Source organism: Bubalus bubalis, chromosome 20, assembly GCF_019923935.1.
Source record: "Bubalus bubalis isolate 160015118507 breed Murrah chromosome 20, NDDB_SH_1, whole genome shotgun sequence".
NCBI classification, from domain to species: domain Eukaryota; kingdom Metazoa; phylum Chordata; class Mammalia; order Artiodactyla; family Bovidae; genus Bubalus; species Bubalus bubalis.
This window is the reverse complement of record NC_059176.1, coordinates 13,965,411-13,982,896: the sequence shown is the minus strand read 5'-3', so window position 1 is coordinate 13,982,896 and position 17,486 is coordinate 13,965,411. Positions and strand designations below refer to the sequence as shown.

The window sequence follows — 17,486 nt, the reverse complement described above, 5'->3', positions numbered from 1 at the left end:
CATTAAGTAAAAGTTCAAAGGAAAAAATTATATAGATAAGTTCAATAGACACAGGAGAAACATTTAAGTTAAAAACAAAAAGGAAACACCTCTTAAACTGAAAAAAAAAAAAACTGTAAGTGAAAAAGAGTTTTTAAAATGTATGGAAAGGATAGTACGTGATGGTGAAATGTTTAAAATAGTTTTTTTTAAATCACAACAAGGAAGCCCACTGCTAATGGTCTGAATGTTTGTATCCCTCCAAAATTCCTGTGTTGAAAACATAATGCCCAAAGTGATGGCATTTGGAGATGAAGCTTTTGGGAAGTGATTTCAGGTCATTCAGGTGAAGCATTTGTAAATCGGTTTAGTACCCTGCCCCTTTCAATCATGACAGTATACGGCGAGAAGTTGGCAATCTGTACCCAGGAGACAGCCTGCACCAGAAACTTACCATGTTGGTACCTTAATCTTAGACTTCTGGTCTTCATAACTGTGAGAAATACATTTGTTTATAAGCCATCTGTCTGGAGAATCCCCATGGGCAGAGGAGCCTGGTGGGCTACAGCCCATGGGGTCGCTAAGAGTTGGACACGACTGAAGTGACTTAGCACACACACATAGCCACCCAGTTTTTTTTATGTTTGATTAGAGCAGCCTGAACAGAATGACACCCATTAACTTTGTGTATATTTAATAAGCTCCTAGATACTGTAACAGAAAGAAATGTATAATATGCTAAAAGGCGTTAAAATAAATTATCTGCAGGTAATGTGATTATCTGCTTAGAAAAATATTTACCCCTACTCAGAAAATCCAAAAGAATATATAGAAAATGTACTAGAATCAGCAAATGAGTTTAGCAAATTTAAAACACTTGAGATTGCTACACAAAAGTCAATTATAAGGCATTCTGCTTTGGCTTTTGATGTAGAAAGAAGCAGCCCAACAAGCAATGAAACAAAATGGATAAATCACAAAGTTGTCACTTTGCTTAAGCCATCCAAGAACTAACCAGAAATCCAAGGGAATAAGCCATTCCAAGGAGAGTCTCAACACAGCAACAGTCTCACTTGTGGAATAGCATAGAAGCGGGAAACGTGGTACTGGCCACAAAAGAAATAAATAAGAAATGTCTAAAAATAGAAAAAACAGAAACAAAAAACTGCCAAAGGCCAAGATGTGCTGGTATGTGAGTCTGGAAATGCTGAGGCACCTTTCAAAGTGGAGCTGCACTCACCTGAAAGCTCCTTCCCATGGGCCTCAGGAGAAAGACCGGCAGAGAGTGAACCAGAGAGAGTCCCTGCTGGTGGTGTGGGAGTATGGGGCAAGGTCATTAGTGGGAGGTTGGAGAGGGTGGGAGGAAACAGGGAGGAAGTCTCATTCACTTCCCTGAACCTTCTTTCATAAGAAGCAAAAGCCTTGGCTGGGCATTAAACAGTTAAACATAGGCCTCAAAAGAGGTGATCCTGGCCAGGGAGGAGGGCCTGGAGGGTGCTGGCCCTGAAGCCCCTGCTCCCTCCCCTTCACTCCCACCTCCCCTCTCTCCTCCCACCCTCATCTCCCCCACACAGCAGAAGCTTTAAACTACTGAGAGGGAGGAAGCAAAGCCACCCTTCACTGGGGCACAGGCAAAGACACATTATGAGTAAGGGAAGACTGAAATAATAACCCTCTATCCTTATGGAGAGTCAGGAAGTTGTCCTGGGCCTAAAATTCTAGGAGCGCAAATAGAGGATCCTACTGCAAGAAGAGTTGGGAATCTCCACCCAGGATCTAACTGCAGCTATAAAGCAGAATTTGGTTGGAAGAAGTGATTTTTATTAACAGGTTGTTGTGCTTTTTTTTCCCCTTAATGGAACTTGACTAGCTGAAGCTAACATTTAAATGCAAGAACAAAGGCCAAGAAGATCTAAGACAGGGTGCTATTCACACAAGTTACCTAGTTAGAGAAAATTTGTCAGCGTGACCTAGGGAAGGTCAAATACCGTAATGAAACAGAAGAGAGACGGAGACAGGCTGATGCACACGGGGAGCTAGGATATGTAACAGTAGTGACACGGCAGATCAGCAGGGCCGTGTTTGCACAGTTGGTAGTCTATACATAGAAAAATAAAGAAATCTGATTTCTATTCTACTTCATACTACACTCCACATCTATTCTAGACTAAAAACTTAAAAGTTAAAAAACTACAAGTCATAATAGGAGAACAGCCAAATAGATTGTGATATATTCATATGAGTGAATATAGACACATACATCAATACCAAATAATTTTTTGTATGAAAAAGGCAAATCACAGGAAAGGGTATACATTGCTAAGTAATACATTTGGCAAAATGTAACAATATACTTTGATACACATGTATGTTAAACCTTTAAAAAAACATTTCTTAAAATGTTCACACAAAATTTAAGATAAAGGTTATTTCTAGGGAGGTATGGTTTTGGGGAGGAGAGGCAGGAAATAAAAGGAAAGTTGCCCAGAAGTAATAGTGGAAGAGTTCAGGGCCCCCAACAGAGGGGAAGACTGTCACACACCTAGAAGAGAGGGGGGCAGTGGTATTCAGGTCAGAGAGTCACCCCCATCAGCAGACCTCTTGCCCCTTTATCTCACCTCACTCTCAGTCAAACTCCAGAAGGGGCTGGAAACCATCAGCTAAGAGGGAGGGAGGACATGAGTCTAAAAATAATAAGAAAGAGAAACTCTTCACCCCCTATACTCTAGGCTCCTCAGACTGGGTCAGGCTTAAATGGGAGTTGGAAAACAGACTTAAATCCAATAAGGGTTTGACGTTTCTTAAAACACTGGACAGGAATGGAGTCATGTGGTAATTGACTGACTTAGATATTTTTAAGCTAAGGAAACAATTATATACTCTCTAATGGAAAAGCTATAGGCCTTGCAGATACTTCATCTAGAGACAGAAAGCAAATAGGTCCACAGAGGTGGTTTGAAAAGACAGGATGAAAAGTAAAGTTGATATCTAGCTGATTGAGTAAACAAACTACACATAATCAATCTGGTCATTCATTTAATTAGAATCCTTCAAGCTTTCTGCTCCCTTAGAATAACATCCACATTCCCTACTGAGACTAAAAGGGGCCCACCTGGTCTCGAATAACTTTTCTCCTTGGTTCATAACACTTAGGTCACTCTGGTTTTTCTCGAGTTTCTCAAGCACACATCATACTTCTTTGGGCCTGGGGGCCTTTTCCACACTGTGGTCTTGGCTGGAGCCCTTCCCCCACCCGCTTCCTTCACCCTCATTCCTCTGATCACATCTTAAGCATCACAGCCTCTGTGAAACCTCCCCAAATCCTCCAAACAAGGACTCAGCCCCTGAGAACTCTCTCAATGCTCCATGCTCCTTTGTTGCAGACTCACGTTAACTGTAATTTCATAACTGTCTACATCCTGTGCTGGAATACAAGTTCCAGGAGGGCATGGGCTTGAATGTCTTCCTCACTCTATCATCAGATCAGATCAGTTGCTCAGTTGTGTCCGACTCTTTGCGGCCCCATGAATCGCAGCACGCCAGGCCTCCCTGTCCATCACCAACTCCCGGAGTTCACCCAGACTCATGTCCATCGAGTCAGTGATGCCATCCAGCCATCTCATCCTCTGTCATCCCCTTCTCCTCCTGCCCCCAATCCCTCCCAGCATCAGAGTCTTTTCCAATGAATCAACTCTTTGCATGAGGTGGCCAAAGTACTGGAGTTTCAGCTTTAGCATCATTCCTTCCAAAGAAATCCCAGGGCTGATCTCCTTCAGAATGGACTGGTTGGATCTCTTTGCAGTCCAAGGGACTCTCAAGAATCTTCTCCAACACCACAGTTCAAAAGCATCAACTCTTTGGCACTCAGCCTTCTTCACAGTCCAACTCTCACATCCATACATGACCACAGGAAAAACCATAGCCTTGACTAGATGGACCTTTGTTGACAAAGTAATGTCTCTGCTTTTGAATATGCTATCTAGGTTGGTCATAACTTTCCTTCCAAGGAGTAAGTGTCTTTTAATTTCACGGCTGCAGTCACCATCTGCAGTGATTTTGGAGCCCAGAAAAATAAAGTCTGACACTGTTTCCACTGTTTTCCCATCTATTTCCCACGAAGTGGTGGGACCGGATGCCATGATCTTCGTTTTCTGAATGTTGAGCTTTAAGCCAACTTTTTCACTCTCCTCTTTCACTTTCATCAAGAGGCTTTTTAGTTCCTCTTCACTTTCTGCCATAAGGGTGGTGTCATCTGCATATCTGAGGTTATTGATATTTCTCCCAGCAATCTTGATTCCAGCTTGTGTTTCTTCCAGTCCAGCATTTCTCATGATGTACTCTGCATATAAGTTAAATAAACAGGGTGACAATATACAGCTTTGAGGAACTCCTTTTCCTATTTGGAACCAGTCTGTTGTTCCATGTCCAGTTCTAACTGTTGCTTCCTGACCTGCATACAAATTTCTCAAGAGGCAGATCAGGTGGTCTGGTATTCCCATCTCTTTCAGAATTTTCCACAGTTTATTGTGATCCACACAGTCAAAGGCTTTGGCATAGTCAATAAAGCAGAAATAGATGTTTTTCTGGAGCTCTCTTGCTTTTTCCATGATCCAGCAGATGTTGGCAACTTGATCTCTGGTTCCTCTGCCTTTTCTAAAAGCAGCTTGAATATCAGGAAGTTCATGGTTCACATATTGCTGAAGCCTGGCTTGGAGAATTTTGAGCATTACTTTACTAGCGTGTGAGATGAGTGTAATTGTGCTGTAGTTTGAGCATTCTTTGGCATTGCCTTTCTTTGGGATTGGAATGAAAACTGACCTTTTCCAGTCCTGTGGCCACTGCTGAGTTTTCCAAATTTGCTGGCATATTCAGTGCAGCACTTTCACAGCATCATATTTCAGGATTTGGAATAGCTCAACTGGAATTCCATCACCTCCACTAGCTTTGTTCATAGTGATGTTTTCTAAGGCCCACTGGACTTCACATTCCAGGACGTCTGGCTCTAGGTCAGTGATCACACCATCGTGATTATCTGGGTCATGAAGATCTTTTTTGTACAGTTCTTCTGTGTATTCTTGCCATCTCTTCTTAATATCTTCTGCTTCTGTTAGGTCCATACCATTTCTGTCCTTTATCAAGCTCATCTTTGCATGAAATGTTCCTTTGGTCATCTCTTCTTAATATCTTCTGCTTCTGTTAGGTTCATACCATTTCTGTCCTTTATCGAGCTCATCTTTGCATGAAATGTTCCTTTGGTATCTCTGATTTTCTTGACGAGATCCCTAGTCTTTCCCATTCTGTTGTTTTCCTCTATTTCTTTGCATTGATCGCTGAAGAAGGCTTTCTTATCTCTTCTTGCTATTCTTTGGAACTCTGCATTCAGATGTTTATATCTTTCCTTTTCTCCTTTGCTTTTCGCTTTCTCTTCTTTTCACTCTATCACAGCACCTCCCTAAGTGCCTTGTATGTAGTAAGTATTAAAAAAACTATTTGTGGAAGAGGAAAATATAGGGCTCATCCTGCTTCACCCCTGACCATATAGACATCTTCCTTTGGCCTATGGCTGACCTCATGACTCCGGCTCCCAAATCCTTGACCTTTCTGGTTGAAGTCCCACCTGCCTCCAGTTCCCAGATCTGGCTCTTTGCTACCATGTCCTTCCTCAGAAATACCCATTCTCTAGTTTCTGTGCTAGTAGAGACTGAACACAGAACATGCTATGCTGCTTTTTAAACATTCTGATCTTTTAGAGAATTATCATATGTTTTCAAAATAATTAGGATAAAAATTGATATTAATAGAGATGATACTAATCATATGTTAATTTTAAAGAGTGATTCTCTACGTTTTCTACAAAGACATACCTATATAAACAGGCGTTAATGGATCTGTAATATCATACATACGAAAGCCATCAAAAACAAATAGTTCTCGATGATCAGGGATACTTTTCTTTGAGACAGAAGGTTCTACAATCATTGTGGAATAAAACCTAATGCCAACATCTGCTATATTATGTTTGCTTCCTGTCTGCATATCTACCTCTGAGGGAGGTGTTGGGTGGAGTATGGAGCTGTTGGCTGCTGCTGCTGCTGCTAAGTTGCTTCAGTTGTGTCCAACACTGTGCGACCCCATAGACGGAAGCCCACCAGGTTCCCCCGTCCCTGGGATTCTCCAGGCAAGAACACTGGAGTGGGTTGCCATTTCCTTCTCCAATGCATGAAAGTGAAAAGTGAAAGTGAAGTCGCTCAGTCGTGTCTGACTCTTAGCAACCCCATGGACTGCAGCCCACCAGGCTCCTCCATCCATGGGATTTTCCAGGCAAGAGTACTGGAGTGGGGTGCCATTTCCTTCTCCAGCAGCTGTTGGCTATGGGAAATTATCTAGTTGATAGCCCAGTGGATGTACAATAGAGAGATTTCAACCTGGTGGAACAGGGCTCACCAGTTTGGGAACAGGTGAGTTTCTGGTAATCTGAGACTGTTCCGTTTCTGGTTGTTAGATGTGTGTGTGTAGGAGGGGGCAGTTGTAGAATTCATATTGTTTTTCAAAGATTTTAAGCCTTAAAGGCAGCTTTCAGGGTCATTGGCTCTTGCTAATATCTTGGGAGAAAGCATTCCTGAGAACTCTGCATACCCTGTCAGGCAGTATTTCATGCAGGATGGTCTCCTCTATTAGATTTGCTTGTCATAGGGCATATGACAACTGCCATGGGAGTGAGCTCTGAGGATAAGCAGTACCCAGTGTAGCCCAGACATTTTTGATACTCAGGACTGCCGGGGACCAGCCCCGGCTGATCCAGGGTATTCAAAGGAGAGACGGCATAGGCAACCTATTTATTTATAAATATTTATCAAAGATATAAAGAATAATAGAATGAGGATAGCTCAGTAGGAAAATTCAGTGGAGAAAAGAGGCTGAGTAGCTTGGTTTACATGGGAGACCAATAAAACTTCAAGACAAGAAGTTTGCACCACTTACGTAGGCCGCAGGCGTCCTTCCGTTCTCCCGAAGGAGAGGAGACAATGAGGCCTCCCCGGTCGGATCTTAGAAGCCCAGGCATAATTAGCAAGCATGGCGGGTTCTGCGCTCCAGATGGAGACTCAGCCAGAATTTGAGAGAGAGAGAGCGACAGGGGGAGACCAAGTTTCGGTGAACAAGGCCCGCACTTTATTTTCCAAAGTAGTTTTTATACCTTAAGTTGTGCATAGAGGATAATGGGGGAAGGGGTGGAGTCATGCAAGGACAGCAGTTCCTGGTTCTAATCGAAGCCAGGCTTTCAAACTTATCATATGCAAAAGTTCAGGTGATTGACATCATCTTCTGGCCAGGAGGCCTGTTAACATTTTAAGAAACTTATTTTTCTCTAAAGGTGATTATTCCAAAGTCAGGCACCAGCCTCCAAAAAAGCATTGGATAAAGCTGCATTCCTATAGGGCAAAGGTGAGGTGGGCTCAATCAAGAAAAGAATTAACTCAAGGGTCCAAGGTTACAAACATTGAGGCTACCACTTACATTTCTATACACCCATTATATCAATCAATACACTGCCAAGGACACAGTAGGTAAGGAGTATGGAGACTTAGCAGCAAACATTGGCCCAATAAGTGAAAAACCCTTCACCAATACAATTTCTAATCAATCTTTTAACTACTCAAAGGAATCTGTGTTTAGACAGTTAGAACATCTCCTGCCTCTCACAGTTGGGAGGCTCTGAACAATCACATGTGGCCGGAAAAACCTATTCAGGCAGGCTAGAGGATTTCCAAAGGAGTTTGTAGGTTAAACGCTGTCACACCCAGGAATTATTAACTGGAGCTGTAAGCTAACTTTTTTCAGAGGGAGGTAGTGGGGGACAGCCCCCGTAAAGTCAGAGGTGTAGGTGAAAGCACAAAGCAGAAAGTAGGCAGACTCTGGTTTTGGGGGTAGATGCTCGAGAATTTCCAGGCGGACTCCTGAGGCTCGATCCCACCTTTGCGTATGCCGAGCCTCCTTCCTCATGACCTTTGTCATGGGTGGAGTTCCTCACGCTGGCTCCCGGCAGTGATAGAATTCCAGTTGAGCTATTCCAGATCCTGAAAGATGATGCTGTGGAAAGTGCTGCACTCAAAATGCAATATGCAATATGCACTCAATATGCAATATGCCGGCTCCCGGCACAGGACAACAAGCACACATTTCTTTAGCTTGGCTTGATGGTGCTGATAACCTGGCCCCATGTTCCTAAAACTGGGGCACTGTGCAAAGCACCTTGAAGTCTACAAATGTATTTGACCTCGCAAGGTGTTCAAAAAGACTTACTCTCCTTGACTAAGAAAATTACTCCAAAAAAGTAGGCTCAAAATTTAGAATTTAGATACCAGTGTGCAATCTAAGTAAAATGTAAAGCTAATCAGTACCTACCTGGAGTGTATCAATTTTCCAAAGTGAATGTCACAGAATTGCTTAGTGTGTACTCTATCCTTTGGTTCATTCTTGGGCACATATGCATAAAATATCATTTCATTTAAGGTGAGATACTGTGGAGCAAGGGCAGTATCAAAGCCCATATCAAAAGCCTGGAACATGAAAAAAGAAAATATTGAATTTATTTAGACTGCAAGGAGAACAAACTGTCAATCCTAAAGGAAATTAACCCTGAATATTCATTGGAAGGACTGATGCTGAAGATGAAGCTCCAATATTTTGGCCACCAGATGCGAAGAGCTGATTCTTTGGAAAAGACTCCAATGCTGGGAAAGATTGAGGGCAGGAGAAGGGGGCTACAGAAGATGAGATGGGTGGATGGCATCACCAACTCAGTGCACATGAGTTGGAGCAAACTCCAGGAGATAGTGAAGGGACAGGGAAGCCTGGCGTGCTACAGTCCATGTGGCTTCAAACACTTGGACACGATTTAGCGACTGAACAACAGCATAATTCCATTACAACAAAATACAAATAATGGATTTGCTTCCATTTCACATCAAAACAATACTGCTTTCCTTATCAATAGAAGGAATATCGCTGAATATCCACGCAGATGGGAGGGAAAACACACTTTTCTATTGAGGAGGAGAGGAAATTCTGAAGAGTTAAGTTCAGTTTAACATTCCTGTATAGAAGGCTGCAATGGCAGACAGGAGTGTCTTGTCTCATATGTGGGGGAGGAGTTTAGAAGTGCAGGTTCTAGAACTTGGTTCTTATTTGGAGTATTCTGTAAGCAAGGGGCTGAGAAGCACCTCCTGACACTTGAGAGCTACTCCCACCATGTCATGCTGGTAACTCTGTACGGCTGCTGCTGAGTCCTGAGGCTGGTGGTTCACAAGGCTTTTCCTCTCTCTCTCAACACAGACAACTTTGGACCAGATTTCTGATATGCAAGTCATCTTTCCAACATACCCTTCTCTGATGCTGACCTTGTCCAGCTTTGGGAAATTGTAGGAGTGAGAAGACAGGTGGGGACCAGTCCCAAGGGGATGCTGGAGTTGTCCTGGTTGCTGTGACATGAGGACAGAGGGGCGGACGCTGCAGTCTGACGGAGCAGTCACCATCAAGCAGTGCCGTTCACACCCATGTTCTGCCATGCCTTTGCCTCTGGTCTCTGAAATTTGGGAACTCACTGAGAAAGGGAGAGAATGGGAAACAGATGCCAGGAGAATACACATGGGACTGAACATGTATTGAACAGATGGCTTAAGGACTCTTGCAAACTGACAAGGCCTTAAGAGTTCTGTGTGACATTCGAGACTGGGAGTGGCAAGAACATCCCATGAAAGAATGTGCAAGTCCGGGCAAAGACAGCATAGTGACTAAAAACACAGGTCCTGAACCTGTTGCCCCAAACTGATTTGATGCCTGATTCCAGGAACTAACCAGTGGTGTGTATAATTTGGGGTGAATTATTTACCCTCCCTGTGCCTCGCTTTCCTTGTGGGTAAAATGAGGATAAGTAATTATTATAAAGATTAAGCGTTCACAACAGTATTTGGCACCTACTCAGAGCCAAACAAGGTTTATGGATCATGTGTATTCAGAGAGGACACAGATATAGTTTGCTTTGGGAGAGGGAGGTGATAATATTGAGTGCAAATTCCTTGAATGAAAATTCCTTGAATGCACTCACCCTGAGTATAAAAACCCATTTTGGCTTTTGATTTTAATAATTTAAACTTTCACATAAGAGAACATTTTCTACAAATTGTGAAGTTAGTGAAAATTGAGGTAACTGCTTTTTTGGTTAGGGCTACCCTGCTGATCACAGGATTTGATTTGTTTCTATGCAGTGCCACACAACAGACTGGTGAATAAATTACACAGGGAGTCACATGACGGCATCTTACTGTCACTAGGAAGTTCCACTTTTTTCTCTGCCAGTATCTCAGAAGACAGGGAAGTTAAAGCACCGTGTTCTGAACCACAGTCTTGGCCTGGTAATTTTGAGTGATTTATTAAAACTAGAGTCACTCTTTATTCTATATCCTTTAAGCTAAAGTGCAGATTTTATTAGATCCCAGTTAAAAAATCGTTTATTTGCTGATATATTGATGAGAATTCATTATCATGATTATGTGTTCTGTGATGAGTTTGTAGGTTCAAATATCTTTATAAGTTGGAGAAGGAAATGGCAACCCACTCCAGTATTCTTGCCTGGAGAATTCCATGGACAGAGAAGCCTGGTGGGCTACAGTCCATGGGGTCGCAAAGAGTTGGACATGACTGAGCGACTTCACTTACTTACTTATCTTTATAAGTGGCCCATTATACATTAAAATTATTAGAAAAATCTGCATGAAGTATCATCTGTGATGCAGATGATTATTCCTTTCTATGTTAGCATTAGAAAAGAAAGAAACAAGTGAGGAGGGGTAGTAAGAAAGAAAAGTCAACAGTGGGAAAAAACAGAACTCATGTTTCTTTAAGGTCAACCTTGAGAGAGTCAAACTCACCATAAACCTGGGTTGGATCTAGTTTAGAACATCTGGTGGTTTGCCGTGAAAACATTTATATGAAAATATTCCAGGTGAGTGTGTAAATCTATAAAGCTCTGTATGGGACTTGAAAGATTTTGGAGATGTTCCCTGATATATGAAAGTTTTTCCTTTAGTTAAAAATAGCAAAGAGTATTAAGAGTGTTTGTCCCAAGGAAAACGCTTTCCCTATTTCTCTGTATATAGAATATGACATCTATTAAAACAAGGCACACTGTTTCAACACATTAGATCACTGACCTGTCCAAAAATACCTTTAGAATTTCCAAAGGCAGCAAGTGATCCACCAGCTTCAAAGTGGTCTGGAGTCAGTTTATGTATGAATCCCATGTGGTCATAGTATAAAGTGAAAACTTTATCAGAAATAGATCCAATTTTACTATATTTTCCTAACCCTGTTAGGAAAGAAATGGATATCGCTTGATATTGATATGATACACTTCAGTTAAGTTCAGTCGCTCAGTTGTGTCCGACTCTTTGAGACCCCATGGACTGCAGAACGCCAGGCTTCCCTGTCCATCACCAACTCCTGGAGCCTGCTCAAATTCACGTCCATTGAGTCAGTGATGCCATCAAACAATCTCATCCTCGGTCATCCCCTTCTCCTCTCGCCTTCAATCTTTCCCAGCATCAGGGTCTTATCCAGTGAGTCCATTCTTCACATCAGGTAGCCAACGTATTGGATGATACAACTAGAGAACTTTTAAAACTCTACCTTATAAAAACTCTATTTAAACTAAGAGATGAGAGAAGTGCTCTGAGACTCTATAAGTAGCAAATTCATGTTAGTTTTTGTTAAGTCCATGGAAAGTTTTTTTTCAAGCTCCGTTTCATTACTGAACCTGTTCGCTGAAGCAGGTGGACAGTGAGCAGATGTCTGGAGGAAAGGGGGCTAGCTCCCCCTGGCGGTGGATTCTCTTCATAACACTGAACTCAGACTCCCCAGTAGGTGGAAGTGGAGAAGGAAATGGCAACCCATCCAGTACACTTGCCTGGAAAATCCCATGGACGAAGGAGCCTGGTAGGCTACAGTCCATGGGATCGCGAAGAGTCGGACACGACTGAGCGACTTCACTTTCACTTTTCACTCTCATGCATTGGAGAAGGAAATGGCAACCCACTCCAGTATTCTTGCCTGGAGAATCCCAGGGACAGAAGAGCCTGGTGGTGTGCTGTCTATGGGGTCGCAGAGTCGGACACGACTGAAGCGACTTAGCAGCAGCAGTAGGTGGAAGGCAGTGAGAAAATAACCCTCGGGGAGGCAAGGGGAATTATCAGTAGAGACCACTTGGTCATTAGCTATACTAGGATTAATATGTTGAACCAGACTTGGTTATTTCATGTTTCTCCTGTGTCCTGGCAGTAATCTCGTGGTGAAGCAACATTCACTAGACCAGACATTGATCCACTGAAAGAGAGTGCGCCCTCTCCTAGATGGACGATGAACGCCCAAGTCTCAGTATGAGAAAAGCTGATTTCCAAGCCCCAGCCACCAAGCCCTCTCATCCTCCCAGTTTGGCCAGGGTCTCCTGGCCCATTCTCCTGTCCCAACCCCTAAATACTGGAGTGACCCAGGACTCAGTTCTTAGATCTATTCTCTCACTCTCTGAAGATATCTGGTCCAGTTTCAGGTTTTAAATACATCTTTATGTGGATGATTCCCAAATTGAAACCTCCCATCTCACTCTTTCCTGAACTCTAGACTTATCTATAACTGTCTAATGACATCTCCATATGCATGTCAGCCATGTATCTCCCACGGAAATGATCCCATACTGCACTCCTAACCCTCACACAAACTTCCTCCATGTTCAGCCTTGTTACTCACCCAGTCGTGTCTGTTTGTGACCCCATGGACTGTAGCTCACCAGGCTCCTCTGTTCATGGAATTCTCCAGCAAGAATACTGGAGTGGGTAGCCATTCCCTTCTCTGCAGATCTTCTCAACCCAGAGATAAAACAATGGTCTCTTGCATTGTGGGAAGATTCTTTACCATCTGAGCTACTAGGGAAGTCCTCCTCATCTCCAATAAGGGAACTGCATTATTCCTGCTGCTCAGTCCAGAAACCATGGTGCCATTCTTAACACTTCTCTTTCTGTCACACCCTGTATCTAATCCATCAGGAAATCCTACTGACTTTAGCCTCAAAGAGGTATGTGTATAAAACCCAGCCTCTTTCACCAGAATCACCCTGGACGAGCCAATATATACATTTAGTTATTAAGAAATTTATGAGGAATTACCTCATGCAATTATGGAGGCTGAGAAGTTCTATGATCTGCTGTCTGCAAGGTAGAGAAGAAGTGCAAGCACCAGGAGAGTTGGTGGTGTGACTCCTAGTTGGAGCCCAAAGGCCTGAGAACTGGGTTGTTGGGTGGGAGAGCAGAAAACAGTCGTCCCAACTTGAGCAGGTGCAACAAGAAGCAGAAGGGGTGAATTCCTCTCTCCTCCACCTTTTTGTTCTATTTAGGTCTTCAACAAACTGGATGATACCCACCCATACTGGGCAGGGCAGTCTATAGATTCAAATGTTAATCTGGTCCAGAAACAGCCACACAGACACGTGCAGAAATATGTTTACTATGGGCACCCCTTGGAATCATGATGGTGTGATCACTCACCTACAGCCAGACACCCTGGAATGTGAAGTCAAGTGGGACTTAGGAAACATCACTATGAACAAAGCTAGTGGAGGTGATGGAATTCCAGTTGAGCTATTTCAAATCCTGAAAGATGATGCTGTGAAAGTGCTACACTCAATATGCCAGCAAATTTGGAAAACTCAACAGTGGCCACAGGACTGGAAAAGGTCAGTCTTCATTCCAATCCCAAAGAAACACAATGCCAAAGAATGTTCAAACTACTGCACAATTGCACTCATCTCACATGCTAGTAAAGTGATGCTTAAAATTCTCCATGCCAGGCTTCAGCAATACATGAACCATGAACTTCCAGATGTTCAAGCTGGTTTTAGACAAGGCAGAGGAACCAGAGATTAAATTGCCAACATCTGCTGGATCATCAAAAAAGCAAGAGAGTTCCAGAAAAACATCTATTTCTGCTTTATTGACTATGCTAAAGCCTTTGACTCTGTGGATCACAATAAACTGTGGAAAATTCTGAAAGAGATGGGAATACCAGACCACCTGACCTGCCTCTTGAGAAATCTGTATGCAGGTCAGGAAGCAACAGTTAGAACTGGACATGGAACAACAGACTGGTTCCAAATAGGAAAAGGAGTATGTCAAGGCTGTATATTGTCACCCTGCTTATTTAACTTATATGCAGAGTACATCATGAGAAACGCTGGACTGGAAGAAACACAAGCTGGAATCAAGATTGCCAGGAGAAATATAAATAACCTCAGATATGAGGATGACACCATCCTTATGGCAGAAAGTGAAGAAGAACTAAAGAGCCCCTTGATGAAAGTGAAAGAGGAGAGTGAAAAAGTTGGCTTAAAGCTCAACATTCAGAAAACGAAGATCATGGCATCTGGTCCCATTACTTCATGGCAAATAGATGGGGAAACAGTGGCAAACTTTATTTTTCTGGGCTCCAAAATCAGATGGTGACTGCAGCCATGAAATTAAAGGACGCTTACTTCTTGGAAGGAAAGTTATGACCAACCTAGATAGCATATTTAAAAGCAGAGACATTACTTTGTCAACAAAGGTCCGTTTAGTCAAGGCTATGGTTTTTCCAGTGGTCATGTATGGATGTGAGAGTTGGACTATAAAGAAAGCTGAGTGCCAAAGAATTGATGCTTTTGAACTGTGGTGTCAGAGAAGACTCTTGAGAGTCCCTTAGACTGCAAGGAGATCCAACCAGTCCATCCTAAAGGAGATCAGTCCTGGGCGTTCATTGGAAGGACTGATGTTAAAGCTGAAACTCCAATGCTTTGGCCACCTGGTAGGAAGAGCTGACTCATTTGAAAAGACCCTGATGCTGGGAAAGATTGAGGGCAGGAGGAGAAGGGGACGACAGGGGATGAAATGGTTGGACGGTATCACTGACTCAATGGACACGGGTTTGGGTGGACTCCAGGAGTTGGTGATGAACAGGGAGGCCTGGTGTGCTGCGGTTCCTGGGGTTGCAAAGAATCGCACACGACTGAGTGAACTGAACTGAACTGGTGGCTCAGATGGTAAAGAATCTGCCTGCAATGTGGGAGACCTGGGTTCGATCCCTGGGTTGGGAGGATCCCCTGGAGGAGGGCATGGCAACCCACTCCAGTATTCTTGCCTGGAGAATTCCATGGACAGAGGTGCCTGGTGGGCTACAGTCCATAGGGTCAGAAAGAGTGGGACATGACTGAGTGACTTTCACTGGCTCAGTCAAGTTGACACATGAAATTAACCATTACAATTACTAAGGTTCAATATGCCGTATTTCATCTATAAACATAAGATAGACTTTTTTTCATATTTTAACATCTTGGAAATGAACCTTTTATAATTGATGTCTTATAATCATTGTCCACTAGGTGGCTCTCATGCCATAGTAGTCAGTTAGCTATGGGGGCTATATCAGTATTGTCTCCGTTCTTTATATTGTCATTACTTCCCTGGATCATTGGTATAGTACATGTTGAGTTATAATGCTGCTTAAAATGCTTTAAAATATTACATTATACTTTGGTATTGAAGCAAAATTACTGTGGTTTCAGCAAGAGAGGAAAACAAAGCACGGTCTATATTCATCAAAAAAAGCAAATGGCACTAAAGAATTACCACACTACCACATTTTCTTGTAGAACGTTCACCAACTATTTTATATGACCTAAGAGGAAAGAAGCCTATAAGTAGATAAAATTACATGTTTTACTGTGAAGATACACATGAAATTATTGCCTTATCACACACCAAGCTGGGGAAATAACGTCAGCATAATCCATGCATCACCCATGATCATTATTAAAACACTGTGTTAAAGTTTAACTGGAAGAGTTATTCCTTTCTTTGTGTGAATAGAACCAGGTGTATCTTATACTCAACAAAGCTCATATTTGATGAAATATGTTTATAACATTCTTCTGTTGGTTTTGCATATGAACAACTCGTTGTGCATGAAGAGTCGGTCAGTTGTGTCGGACTCTTTGTGCCCCCATGGACTGTAGTCCGCCAGGCTCCTCTGTCCATGGGATTTTCCAGGCAAGAGTACTGGACTGGGTTGCCATTTCCTCCACCAGGAGATCTTCCTGACCCAGGGATCAAACCTGCGTCTCCTGCATTTCCTGCTTTGGCAGGCTGAGTTTTACTACTGAGCCACTTGGGTTGAACTGGCTCCAGATTCTTAGGTAACCTTTTTCTCCAAAGGTTCTTTAAAAGAATATGTGATATTATTTGTTGCAGCAGAGAAAAAACCAAGGTTGGCTTGATTCTTTTGTGCCTTTAACATTGATTTACATTTTCTACTTCAAATAATCCAGAAGTGTTTTTGCTTTCTTTATTGGTTTTGCTTTCAGCTAAAAATTTAATGTCTTATCAATTTTGGTTTCCTTTATTCTTACTATTTTCAGTATTGATTCATTCATTTATATTACAGAGCTACAATGTGCGAGGAAGACAAATACGGAACCACCACCTTTGTTCATCACAGAAAATCCCCACCACTTATAAGTTCTCGATCTTTAGCATCAATATTTGTCATCTGAGATTCTACTTACTTATTCATTCTATATGTAGATATGTTTCTATAGTTTATATCTGTAATTTTTAATAGTTTATATTGTCAAGTTAGTTTAGTTTTCTTAAGTGTTGGTTATTTTTACTATTTCCAAAGTAATCTTGCTTAGTCTCTTTTGACTTTTGTTTCTAATATGTGTTTATTCTCTATTTGACTATTCCCCTGGATCCATTCTCTGACTCTCTTCCTTGTTTGGTGGACTGAAAGGCTCATCCCTTTGAATTTCAATCTGTTGCTGTTCAGTTGCTAAGTTGCATCTGACTCTTTGTGACCCCATGAACATCTAGGCTTCCCTGTCCTTCATTATTTCCCTGAATTTGCTCAAACTCATTTCCAGTGAGTCAGTGATGCCATCGAACCATCTCACCCTCTGTTGCCTTCTCTTATTTCCCTCAATCTTTCCTAGCGTCAGGATCTTTTCCAAAGAGTCAGCTCTTCACATCAGGCTATCGGAGCTACTTGTGCTGTTTCTAGCAGGCTTCTGATTGCCAAACCAAGTAAATGCAGAGCCATATATCATTTACCCAACTCTACCTCTTAGAAGCTGTGGATGTCAATTTAATCTGTAAAAGTAACTAACATTACCCGCTTCACCTTGGTTGTTGTGAATATTAAATGAGATGATACTTGTAACACTCTGAATACAACCGCAGTAGCTCAGTGTGTGGCAGCTTTAGTATTATTTGCCTTTGGGTAGAGTGACATTGGCAATGGCACGCCACTCCAGTGCTCTTGCCTAGAAAATCCCATGGACGGAGGAGCCTGGAGGGCTGCAGTCCATGGGGTCGCTATGAGTCGGAGGCGACTGAGTAACTTCACTTTCACTTTTCACTTTCACGCAATGGAGA

At 42.5% G+C, this 17,486-nt stretch overlaps 1 protein-coding gene across 1 annotated transcript in view; it reads right to left on the bottom strand.

Moving 5' to 3' along the window:
* Positions 1 to 17,486, bottom strand: part of CATSPERB (cation channel sperm associated auxiliary subunit beta) — a 127,527-nt gene that overhangs the window by 38,517 nt on the left and 71,524 nt on the right. Inside the window, 2 exon segments of the mRNA XM_044932981.2 lie at positions 8,383 to 8,537; positions 11,190 to 11,344. Of these exon segments, the coding sequence (XP_044788916.2) occupies positions 8,383 to 8,537; positions 11,190 to 11,344 (310 nt within the window).